This window comes from Notolepis coatsorum (genome assembly GCF_963971535.1).
Source record: "Notolepis coatsorum genome assembly, chromosome: 3".
Classification (NCBI taxonomy): domain Eukaryota; kingdom Metazoa; phylum Chordata; class Actinopteri; order Aulopiformes; family Paralepididae; genus Notolepis; species Notolepis coatsorum.
Genome location: NC_140167.1, coordinates 175,356,692 through 175,370,282, shown reverse-complemented (window position 1 = coordinate 175,370,282; position 13,591 = coordinate 175,356,692). Strand labels below are relative to the sequence as shown.

The 13,591-nt window shown below is 42.2% G+C and overlaps 1 protein-coding gene across 1 annotated transcript in view; it reads left to right on the top strand.

The window, feature by feature from the left end:
- Positions 1 to 542: 542 nt before the first annotated feature.
- Positions 543 to 13,591, top strand: part of coq10b (coenzyme Q10B) — a gene marked incomplete at its 5' end in the record, with an annotated part of 35,626 nt that continues 22,577 nt past the window's right edge. Inside the window, 2 exons of the mRNA XM_084310251.1 lie at positions 543 to 640; positions 8,598 to 8,753. Coding sequence (XP_084166377.1) covers positions 543 to 640; positions 8,598 to 8,753 — 254 coding nt within the window. The remainder of the gene's footprint in view (positions 641 to 8,597; positions 8,754 to 13,591) is intronic.

Here is a 13,591-nt window from a genome sequence, read left to right as displayed (position 1 = left end):
TATTTCACAACCAGCAAACTACACAAGCGAAAATAACATTAGTAAAACATACAGATTCAAATACAAGTTCAAGTTTTGTTTTATTTGTCACATATAATGTACATTACAGTGAAATGCTTGGTTCATGAGCCCCTGATATTGTGCTTCATATAGTAAGTAAAAAGAATAAAGGCCAAACACTATACAAAATATACAATATACAAACTAAAGTACAAAACAACTAATGTATGTGTGTCCCATCTACAGCAGTGCTAATCACGCAGTACATTGAACTTGAAGTAAGGTTACCCAGGTCGACAAAGCAATCTTCACATCTCGTGACATCTATGGGTGTGTGCAGTGCATAGATGCACACAAAAAAAAGTACATACGTCACCAGTTTTCCTAGCTGACGAACGGGTGGAACGGACCAATGGCGAGTGTTACTCGATATCGACAAACCAATCGTAGACTACATTTGAGAATAGGGGCGGGACAAGCGTGTTGGGGAACAAGCCGTCAACCGGGTGGGCGACAGAAGAAAGACCGTCAAGGAAGGCAAGATGGCGAGAGGTAGCCGGAGCCTTCGGAAAGTAGCAGAGTGCATTAAACAGTTACCGTCCGCAGCCAGCCGGAATACAGAAGCGAAAACTAACGTGAGGTACCTGATACGTTTCCACCATAACTAACCCATTTGTCTCGGTAGAGAGCGCCATAAAGTGCACTTATTTTATGTTAACGTTTACTAGCTACGATTAAGTGAAGTTACATGTACGAGCTCTGTACTGTACAACATCTGGTTAGGATTATTTAATAACAAAACTCTTGTTGGAATACTTTCGAGCTCATCTTTCAATATGACACATGCCTTCAGTAATGTATGTGTCATATATCATGTCTTCCGTTCCAAAGAGTCTTGACGAGACTTCTGTGATCGCCAGCCAAGTAGTTATAACATTGCTGGGTAGCGTCAACAGGTAACGTGAAGGCCTCCCCAGCAGCACAATTAATTAATACAACCATTATTATATATCTATGAATACAACGACCATTGTTTTTTTTTAATTATTTTAATTTTTATAAACTTATAACATGGCGTTATCCTGTTGCCAGTTCTAACATTCTAGTGGTGACTATATCTGATATCAGGTATGTGGTTGTGTTAGGATGTATTAACATCTTATTAAAGTAATGCACTTATCCGGTGAGCTGAAGTGTGAGAGGCTTAAGTTATTATATATAAGTAAGGATCACTTTTCACTTGATCTTGTTCTGAAATCCCCCTGACTGCTTTGCTTTGTTTTCTGGGGGAACGCCTTTTCATGCCAGCTGAGAGCTGACAGGTGATGGGACTAGATAAGACAATTGCCGTGCTACTCTCCCAAAGCGATGAAACTGAAATCCAAGTTAACCTCTCACAGTGTTTTGGAAGGTGGTACATTTCTTAGAAGACTTGAGTTCTCACGATACAGACTTTAAATATCCAGCACCCCTCACGCACATGCACACACACACACGCACACGCACACCACACACACACACATGCACAGAAAGTCTGACGTCAGCTCCATGTTTCAGACTCTGTATTGTATTTCACTCCATCTCTACAGTCTGGATCACAGGACTGTGAGTGTGGGTATAAGCATGCCATTGGCCGACTATTTCAGTCAGAATTCTCCTCCCCTTCCACTATCAGTGACTGTGACACTACCGTAAGGGCACGGTCGCTGCATCCTGGGCTTAGCGGATGTTTGTGATTGGTTTAAAGAAATATTACAAACAAGCCAGAGCGCCCCCCCCCCATACCGGTATGATAATAGTTTCAGCCAGACCCCTCTCCGGTGCTGGTACACCGCTAACATAGTGTAGAGAGAGAGGTATGGCTATGTGAGACTATCTCCAGAGTAACCTGTGGGTGGCTGGCTATGGAACAGGAATTCTATGCAGCACAACCTTATAATTAATTCCATGGGTCGTGCCATAATACCCAGTTATTTTCTTTTCTTTTATCCACCTTTTCTCCTTATTTTTCTATTTTTCTCCCATCCCAATTTCGTGTTTCCAATTCTCCCCTCCCCTGTCTTGAACGTTGCTCGCATATGCCCCCCACTGGTCGGTTGTAGGGAGGCTAGAAGCCTTGCATCACATGTCCCCTCCGGTACACGAGGAGGCAGCCTGTCACATCTTTTCACCTGCCAGCGCAGACTCTCATTGGTGAGGTGTAACGTGTGGGAGGCTCACACTACCCCCGCTACTTCTTGTCTCTGCTGTGCAGGCGTCCCCCAACCGACCTGTAGGAGTTGCTGTCCACAACGTCCAGATTACCCATCGACTTCCACCCACTGACTGCCAATTGAGCCAGTATGACGGCCGGCCCAAGCCGGAGGCAATGCTGACACCCGGATTCGAGACCGGAGTCTCTTGCATTGGTGACGAGCGCAATCTCCGCTGCGCCACCCAGCCGCTCCATAACACCCAGTTCTAAACATCTGTTTGTAGTGTGTCGCCAAAGGCCATGCAAAATAAATGGTTTGGTTCCGGTTGCCGACCAACCCTGCCAATTTAGGTGGGACCCAAAGTAAAAATAAAAAAAACTGCAAGGCGCTCACCACCAATGCAGGAGACGCTGGGTTCGAGCCCAGCTCTCCGCATTGCATTCAGCTTTGCTGGTCGTTCATACTAATACATTTGGCAGTATTAGGGGGTGGGAAGCTGATGGGTGGGGATCGGACGTTGTGGACAGCGACTCCTACAGGTCGGTTGGTGCGCCTGTGCAGTAGAATCAGGAAGCGACGGGGGCGGCGTCCCTCCAAAGCGCAGACCCCCGACGCTGAAAGATCGCGCTGTGCAGGTGAAAAGATGCGACGGCTGCTACCTCGAGTACCGGAGGGGACACGTGATGTATGGCTTCGTCCACATTACAGCCGGCTTGTGGGAGGCATGGCCTAACAGCGTTCGAGACAGGGGAGGGTAGAATTGGACGATACGAAATTGGGATGGGAGAAAAATAGAAAATGGGAGAAAAAGTAGATAAATAATAATAATTAAGTGCAGTCCATGTCAATAATGAGAATATATAAAAAGCAAGTATTTCACAATATTTGCACAGCTCTCTGACATCAGGATATTTAGTGAGTAGTATTTACTTAGGGGTGGCATTTTTAATACTACTACCTTTGTACATTGTACTTTTGTAGTACAGTGTCTTTGTATTTTAACCTTTAGTATTATGGATATTAAACATGCTGGCAGAGTACATGCATCCATGTTGCCGTGAACATTTTTATTAAATAAAAAAATTCCCTATTAGTATGCCGTGGGACAAAATTAAATTAAATAAATTCCCTACCTACCCATGGCCTTAACTGACAACCAACAGGAACCAAACAATTTATTTTGTTAGGCCAAACCGCCCTATGCCAGGGACATTGTGGCTCGTGTGGCACGGTCCAACGGTGGCCAAATCATACCGGCTGACCGATCCCTGGCTCTCAGTTCCATTCAACCTGTCTGGCTGACCGATCCCTGGCTCTCAGTTCCATTCAACCTGTCTGGCTGAATTCAACAATATACCTTTTTCACAGAAGACCTTTTGACATTTCACAGCCAGGTAAACTAAACACACAGGTGTAACTAATAACATAAATCCCAGCAGGTCCATTGTAGGTGTGCCAGTGCTTGGGTCCTGGTGTCGTACGCGCTGACGACTTACTGGCACGGCTCATTGGCACGGCTCATTGGCATGGCTCATTGGCACACCTAGGCCTACATGTAATGGAGCTATTATTAAAGGTCATCTCTGTGAGATATTTAGCATGAAAACCTTGTAGACTCAAAACCAAGTCCAAAGCACATAATTTAATTTGCACACAATTCTCTGTTGCCTATACTCAATTTATACGTACCTACTGTTTCACTGTCTACAACTGCCCTACACTAATCATAGTAGTAATATTATAATAATCTTAGCTACCCACCTCATACTATAGTCTACCCATATACTCTGTATGATAGCATGTACAACAGTGCTGTATATACAGCATATTTACATTTTTATATTTACTGCATATATATATTTGTCTAAATATACCTGCATATAACCCCTCTATATACACCTGCTATAACCCATAGCTCTGTATGATAGCATGTACAATAATTCGGTATATACTACTGTATATATATATTTATTCTCACTGTATATATATATATATCCACCACACCTGTCTGTACTTACCTGCACATACGTAATCCTTTTACATATCTGTAGATACTAGATCTACCGGTATATCTGTAGATATCCCTTACCTACTCTTACTAGTTACACTGCTGGCCAGTATGACTACTACCATACTGTCTTTACACCTGTATCACTGTACATATTAACACTACAACTCTGTACATCTGATTAGCACTACCAGTACCAGTACCCACAGTAGCACTAAGTAAGTTGTATATTTTGTACCCAGTCTGTTCAATTACCTGTACATTGTATGTTGCTGTTGCACTTTACTGTTACATTTGCACTCTGGTTGGATGCCAATTTTTTCCCCCTTGTACTGTACTTGTGCTGTACAATAAATCTGAATCTAATCTTAAGGGTTGAGTCGGAACAGTCACTATTATGGAACACAATGTGACAAACCGCTTAGACTCAACCATTAGCCTTATTCACATTGCTGCCATCTTTAACCCTTTCACTACCACACTACCAAAGGGTTAACCCTTTCACTGCGACACTACATAAGGATAACCCTTTACATTTACATTTAGTCATTTAGCTGATGCTTTTATCCAAAGCGACTTACAAGTTTTGTACAACAAGACCTTTCACTGCCACACGACAAAGGGTTAACCCTTTCACAACCACACTGCAGAAGGTTAACCTACCGTCTGTAGTGAAAGGTTAACCTTCTGTAGTGGTAGTGAAAGGGTTAATGGAGACGAGGCTGGTGTGGGAGGGTTAATGGAGACGAGGCTGGTGTGGGAACCACATAGATCCCTGTCATGGCTGCTACTACAAAGTGCTGCTATTAACAAAGTGACCAAAACATCGTTCTTCCATCTCAGAAATATAGCAAAAGTACAACCATTTATTAATAAAAACGAGTCACAGGTCTCCATAAGAAAACCACAGAGAGGCTTCAGCTAATCCAAAACTCTGCAGCCCGACTGCTAACTAGAACCAAAAGGAGAGAGCACATTAGTCCAGTCTTAGCTGCTCTAGTACACTGGCTTCCTGTAACATTAGAATTGACTTCAAGGTCCTTCTCCTTACATACAAAGCTCTAAATGGACAGGGACCTAGCTACATCGCCAACACTCTAATAAATTACAGGCCAGCAAGAACACTGCGATCATCAGCTGCTGGACTACTAGAGGCTCCCAGAAACAGTCAAAAGAGGATTGGTGATGCAGCCTTTATCAACTACGCCCCAAAACATCAAGACAGCTTAAAACCTATTTCTTTGCTCAGGCATTTAAAAGAAACATCAGGGACATCCTGACACAAATTGTACTTTACCTGCACTTTTCTTACCCTGCCTACTTTTATACACTTCCTATCAAATTCATGTGTCGATTCTATGCAAATTTGATCTATATGCACTGTATTTTTAAGAGCGTTGCTCTGTTCAAAACTGATGCACTGTTGTATGTTAGAACTATTTGATGTCCTATTTTATTATTTTTAGCCTATTTTTAAACCGAATCAAACCGCACTTTTTTTATTCTGTCTATAATTCTATTTTTATTATTTGTATTACTGAATGAAACTGTAAACAGAGAGGCCTATTGGGATGCTAGATCCTAATGTGAAACACTGTGATTTACCTTACCTTGCTACCTCTATCTTTTTTATGCTCGCTTATGCCTGTATTTTTTACTGTTGTGAAGCACTTTGAACGGCAACTTCTGTATGAAAAGTGCTATACAAATAAATAAAGTTATTGCTAATGTTATTTAAAAAAAAAAAAGCTATTCTAGCATCAAAGTTATATATAAAAAATATTTAAAAAGACGCATGGAAATGGATAGTTGCATAACCACTCCTATTATATATGACTCACGGTTCATGCATCTGAGTCACGCATGACTCATTCACTCCCATACATTTAAAAACACAGAAACTACGGCGGTTGAAAACAATCTGAGTCAGGCGATCATGGGTCTGTACTTTCATTTGTGTATTCTGAATCTGGCTGTTGTTTTCACAGCTTTGGTTCTTGAAATAGTATTTTTGTGGTGATGTTTTTTACATTGAAGCGAATGGGCACTTCTGCATCTTTCCAGCTCGTCGACCAGTAGGATGGTCCTGTGAATATAAGGCTAATTAATTGAATACATTCTTATTCCACAAAATCATCTAACTGGGTCCGAGTCTACTACATGGTTCTCATTCGAAACAATCGAATATCTTACTGATATGGCCTTTAATGTTATTAATTATCAACATTTCTGTTGTGAAAAAGCTCTATTGTATGCCTTGAGTCTCTCTAATGGTAGCAGAAACCTTCTGCCTCCGTCAGACTGAGTGGAGGTCACTCATTCGTGTCGGGCAGGGGGTACTGTATACTGAGGTATACCGAGAGGACCGAGAGAGACTTAGGCCCCGTTTAGACGAGCGTTTTGTGAACAGAAACCGCAAAAGTCATCTTGCGGTTTCACTTTTAATTTTACGTTTAGACGAGCGTTTTGGAGTGGAATTCTCCGTGCAGACGACGCTGTAACGACGGAGACCCGCTGTCACACGATTGGCGCATATGTCACATGACGTGCTGTGAAGACCCGCCCTACTCTGCCTCTGATTCGCAGACTGTGGATGGGGAATGTGATTGCACCAAAGCAGAGTCACTCACAGACAGTGGGTCCACTCACGCCGCGGGACAGATTCTTGTGTATTTAACCCTTTCACTGCCACACGACAGCCGGTTGTGTGATAGTAAAGGGGTAACCTTCTGTCGTGTGGCAGTGAAAGGGTTAAAAGTACTGCCAATGTAGCCTTCAGGTGATCTCCGTTGATATAAGTCAGACATACTTGCTTTGTTTACGTCTCGGCTACTGGTGCATCGCGCATACCTGCTACCTGTGACGTAAGCAGTACGCGCGACCAGAGCCGTGACAAACCTTTCGTCATCGTTTTATCAGATTTATACGTTTTAACAGTTTAGACGAGAGCGCAAAGCTTTTGCGTTTCTAGGAATTCCACCCTGGAAGGTAGTCTCACTTTTTTGCGGTTTCACCCCGTAAAAACGCCGTTTCCGTATAAACGAAAGGCACATCCGAAAAAATATTTTTGCGGATTCACCTGCTAGCGTTTCCGTCTAAACGGGGCCTTAGAGGCCGGTCGTTGAAAATACTGTGCTTTCATCTTTCATTTTATTGATGAAATCAACACAAAGCCCTTGGTTGTTCTTTTTAGGTCTCTCTCGCTCTCTTCCTGGTCTATTCTTCCTAGTTTCAACCACATCATTCGCATATTACAATGAGAGTGAGCAGGGAGGAGAGTGAGCAGGCGGGAGAATGAGCAGGCAGGAGAGGGACAGGCGGTCTGTCAGAGTTTTCCGCAGGGTATCGGGAGGCATCTGCAGATAAAAGCCAGGGGACCCTCTAAGTCCAGCCCACTAAATATCTGAACTTTCCGAGGCTCCATCTTGCTTGGGAACACTGAGCTGCTATGCATACCACATCGCCCTGCCTTCCCCTCCGGGCCAGGCTGAGTAAGAAATTCAAGAATGAATGGAATGGTAGGACAGCCAGCTAGGCAGGCCGGTGAATTCACTAGCCCTGATATTTATGTAGTACGCCTGTGTTTTTGGTATACAACACCGGTATTACAGTCGGTACCCTTGACCTGTTTCCATTCTGCTTTTGAAGTCGTGTTTTGACCCCCGTCTGTGTGCTCATTTTGTGAGCTGTCGGGTTTCAATGACAAATGGTTGTCAGGTGGTAAATGAGGGCTCCCGTATAGAGTCTGTTGTAGGCTTTACGCTTAAAGGCCTACATTGCTCCTGTGACCATTTCTCCTTTTTAGCAGGTCAGTTAGTTATCAGGTGGCTTGATTGTGCAGGTGAAGTCTGGTTTCTGAGACTGTTAAGATCATCTTTCTTGACAACCGTCTTTAATGAGATTAAAGACATTTATGTGGACACCCGCTCATAGTTTTCTTTTGGGGGGGGGGGGTCTTTTGAAATTACAAATCGCCCACATTTATATTTAGTCATTTAGCTGATGCTTTTATCCAAAGCAATTTACAAGTTCTGTACAACAGGTCAGCAGGAAGGGTGCAACTCTTGCAGCTGAGTAACAATGTTCGTCAAACAGTGTTGAACTTGGGTGCTACACTGCTACAGCCTTGAGTGCATAGTAGTAAAGACATATTAGCATAGTAGGTATAGGTAAGGTAGTTTATTTAGTAGCAAAGTGCCTAATAGTAAAAGGACAGTACAAAGGTTCGTTTTTTCTTATTTTCTATTTATTTATAATGTAAATAAGTCATGAAGAAATCCACAGAGTTCACAAAAAGTACTTGGAATGTGAGTGCTTAATTCTGCTCTGTAACAGCCCACTGAAAGCAGCCCTGTTCCCTGTGTGACCTCACACACTCTGCTCTGCATGTTTAGGTACCTGTCGTCATGTGGGATCCTGATGACCCGAGTGTCCCCCCTGCTGGGCATGACCGTGCCAGGCCGTGCCACGCTGGTGCCCGCCCGTAGTTTCTTCAACTTCGCTGACTCCTTCTCGAAGAGAAAGGAATACTCTGAGAGACGCATCATCGGGTGAGTCGGTCACTCGTCTCACTTTCTGCTGAGCGGCACCCAGAGTTCTCACAGGGTCTTAAAATAAAAGGTTTAGTGAAGTTTAGTGAGAATCAGGGATGCAGCCGTTGCTATTTACGCACCAAAGCTATGGAACACCCTGCCTCTGGACATTAGGGAGGCAAGCTTGCTAAATATTTACAAAAGTAAGCAAAAAATGTACCTCTTCACCGTAGCCTTTTAACTCATTGGACGAGTATAGTCGGGTTAACTCGCCGACGCTTGAGCGCCAATCACGAGTATAGTCGGGTTTTAATTGTTATTTCTTTTATTAGCGATATCCATTAATTTTCATCCATCCAACCTGATGTTATCGTTGGGAATGGGTCTGAGCTCGCAAAAGGGCAAATACCGCTGCCTATCGTCTCCCGGATGGTATTGCACATCATTGGATTGGCTGGGACTGTGCATAAAAAAAAAAGTCCAGTCCAGGTTTTCCTTCTCGGGCATGCAGTATATTATAACACATTGACTGGGGACACTCTGAGCAGTGTGGATTATGTGTTTTGGATATATAACGTTGGATCAATAAACGCGATCAATATTTGGAATGGCGATCAAGGAATTTGATTAATCTTTTTGCAGGACATCAGATGTGAGGTAAGGACTCTATGTTACCAATCTTGGGTTAATCACATGTTTCTTTCACAGCGATCACAACGTGTCTGTGTGTGTGTGCGTGCCGTTGGCGCCGACCAATGCACGGATAAGCGATTTTTCAGCCTGCTTCTGTATCGTGCATGAAGACACATACTATTGATAATCTAGCGTTTATTTGAAAACGATTCATAAATCAGCTGAAAAATGACAACGTGTTTTGTGTATTCCATTAACACTTTGGCGACCATAGTCCCGCGGCGATTTATAGTCCAGAGGACCGAGCTTTGTCAACAAACCGATGTACTTTCTAACAGCTATATATATACTTTATAGTATTGCTATCTGTCCATTCTCATTGTCACTTGAGTGCATAAACCGTGCCTTCATAATGGCTTAAAGAAAATAAAAATCCATCGGTTGGTTGTCATTTTATAGCGCCGTGAATATAAGGTTTATCGCAGTTTTCGCCTCGTCTTTTTTCTGGGGAGCTAGATATGAGGCTAAAGGCTAGTCACGTTATATCAAACGCCATTTCTGTTGTATATATACGAATGAAATAAAACAAACTGCGTAGCATCCGGACTATTACAGAGCATCTATGGATGAAATGGGGGCGGCGGGGGACGCCGATTACTATTATTGATTAGCAATACAGTGTGCGTTCAAGTAGCCATTTTCACTGATCGATCAAGTTGCATTTTAAAACAAGCTCCAATCCGGCTGTAATTTGGCTGAATAGTATCCTACCGTCAGCCCATGTGATCGCCGGCAGCATTTCGTCATAATACATCGGCATCTGGTAGATCGATATGTCCATTGGCTGATCATAAATCCCATTATTCCAGGCTGAAATCTGCGCTTCCAAACGTGATCAAAGATGGAGGGTGTTCGTTTGGGATCCAGGCTCAAATGAAACGTCCACAGACAGTAAATCTTTTTTCCCCCCAATCGGCCTCAATGATACTGCAGTGGAGCGATGGCGCCCCTAAGAGGATCTGGCCGGTATTGCATGTTGCCGAAATAAAAAATGCGGGTAGGTCCCCAGAGTCGATCGGGCACGTTAATACGGTTATTAATATGGAATAAAACAATAATAACTTGCCACGAGTTAACTCGTGGCTCCGGTCCACAACGCATGGCACCGTAACACGTATAAACTCGTGGCTGGTCCTTAAAGTGCTAAAGGGCTATTATTGCGTCTTTCTCTGGAATTACTAGAAATCACAAACTATACTCGTATTCAAAACGGTATAAAACGGAAATGTACTGATGAAAAATGTTGACTGCAAGCAACTCATTGATAAGCGACGGGTGTATTAGACCCATAGCCATAATTTAAGATATATATTTTAAGCACTCGCAAATCTTCCACTCCTCCCATTGATTAAAGCGATGGCGTTCTACCGCCCTCTGGCGCACTTAAGCGGTGGCGTCCAATGAGTTAATGCACTCTTCCACTTAGATTATTGTACTGTCTGCACCTTATGCATTGTTTTTATTCTGAAAATGAGAGCTATTTTATTGTACTGCTTTATTCTGTCTATCTTATGCTCACTGTATGTCAATTCCCTGCTCATTTTATGCCTGTCTATATATATGCCAATTTTATGCAAATGTTATGTCCATTATGTACATTACTGCGGTGAAGCACTTTGGGCTACAATTCTTGTGTGAAAGGTGCTATACAAATAAAGTGTATTATTATTATTATTATTATTATTATTATTATTATTATTAATAATAATAATAATAATGATAACAAATCTTACATTTAACACTTTAATCGCCAAAACGCTGGACCACGTCTTTCCCCGCCATGCGCATTCTGCCAAAGATGCTGGACCACGTCTTTGATATCAATATTTCAAAAATCTGTGATCGAAATCATATTTCTCCCCCGGAGACTTGAGATCTACTGTTGAGCCCCTCTCAACTCTCCAACGGTTCAAGAGCGCCATCTGGTGGCCGATCGGTGGATCGCCCAGAGCGGCAACAGGAAATGGAAGCTGGTGCTCATTTCAATTGGGTCCGATCACTCGGTAATAGTCCCAGGACTCGAGCTAGACACAACGGATAGCAATCCGTTACCAATAACTCGATAAACAACATGATTTGGACGTATATACTATTATACAACCTGGAAATGGATCGCATATTTCTACATCCCATAATAGGAATATTTCTGTTCCACGCTCATCGCCCAACGCTATGAGGAAGCTACGGTAAGATTCAGCGTTATTTTTTAACGTGTTTGATACTAACTGCTCTAATGATCATATCACCCACACTAGATGAATCATCTAACGTTGGCCACGGAATTATAAACGACCCCCCCCCCCATCCGGTCAACATCAGATGATCAGTAGTGTAACTGCCCCCCGGCTTGGTGTTGAAATAAAGATGCGGTTATGTTTCGTACAGATGCTTTTATTTATTTTCTCTTTTTTCTCTTGCATTTCAGCTTAGCAGTACTGTAGCTTTTCTTTGGTAGTTGTGTCGTTGCACCGTGTTTGTACAGGTAGTGACGGTTGCATCATTTGCTCCGTTTGCACCCCGTTTGCACCTCGTTTGCACCGTGAAAACTGCATAGGACAGTCAAACACAAACATACAATTAGTTATATATTTCACATTTCAATATTGTTCACATGTTGTTCATTATTATACCAAAGTGTTCAAACAAACAATTGCATTCAAAGATATTTAAAAGGTGAACTCGTCTTCCATAACAAAGGCACTCAGGGAAAAACAATGATATATAATAACGTTACTTGTCCGGCAGCAGGTGCCTTTGATTAGAATCTACTTCGTGAGTGCACCACTTTATATGTTTATAAATGTTTGGCGGTTACACACATAAATATACAACAACATATCTTCAACAACAGTAATAATAATAATACATTTGAGTGTTCGACATACCTTATTCCGCTTTACCAAGGGTAGTTAATTTAACTGGAGTAAGGTCCTTCTATCATACATATTCGCTGCCTGCTCCGTCGTTATCTCTGAATTACTTCCGCCTTGGTCACACAGGAAGCTGTGACTTTATACTAAAGGAAGACTAGCTCTGCCCCCATGTGGACACTAAATGAAAGTGCACAAGTGGCTCCGAAATATTATTTTCTTAAATAGATAAATAGAGGGCTCAGTATTCTGAGCCAATACAGAGAAATTGATCATCTAGACCAGGGGTGGCCAACCAGTCAGAGACTAAGAGCCACAAAAAAATGACGGTGGTACCACAAAGAGCCACACCATATACCAGCGTTTCTCAACCTTTTTTTTCAGTCACGGCACCCTTCATGTGTTTATAGGTCTCACCCTCTGGCCTCTGAAGTTGCTAATGTCTTTTTTATTTGGGCCTCACAGGGTTAAAAGTACCCTGTGAGACCCACGGTTGCAAAATTACAAAATCACTTTTAGCCATTTAAATAAATGTTTATTTAAAAAATGTTAAAGGGGAACTATTTTACTATTTCTTTCACTATTTGGGCACTTTTACACAATTCCTGTGAGTCTATGGAACACCTAGGTTTTTTTCAAAAAAAATGCGTTGTTTTGTATTTCTAATCAAGTACTAAAAACCGCATTTTTATACCTCAAGATCTTAAGCCGTTTTAAGGCTGGGCTCCAACCACTGTGTGGCCTGGTGCCAACTGCCACATCAACTGCCACATTATTATGCAGCTGAGAAATCTCTGACATCACAGATATGCACATTTTCAGATGACTCAGTTCAGTGAGGGTGAATATTGTGAGAGGAGAATTGGAAGAATTCGCCAATATGAGAATTAGAGACATATATCCAATTAATATAAGTCCACATAGCTAAGAAACAATGGTAAACACTGAAAAAAGCCATTTATAAGATAGTTCCCCTTTAAGCACATGTATAGTCAATTGGTCCTGTTGTTCAGCCTCACAATGCTATTTGATAGTAAATGTGTTTATATGTCCCACCCTCTGGCCTCTTAAGTTGCTAATTTCTTTTTAATTTGGGCCTCACAGGGTTAACCTCTTAAGGCCGAGATATACAGTAAAAGTATATCAGCATTATGTTTGTTTACCAATTATTTTAACTGTTATTAGTGAAATATAAGATTATAGAAATCTCAGGGCATTGAGTCGGAAACCGGCGCATATTGACAGGAGGAAGTGGCACAGCCAAAAGTGAGTGTAGTCTTTTGAAGGAAGAGA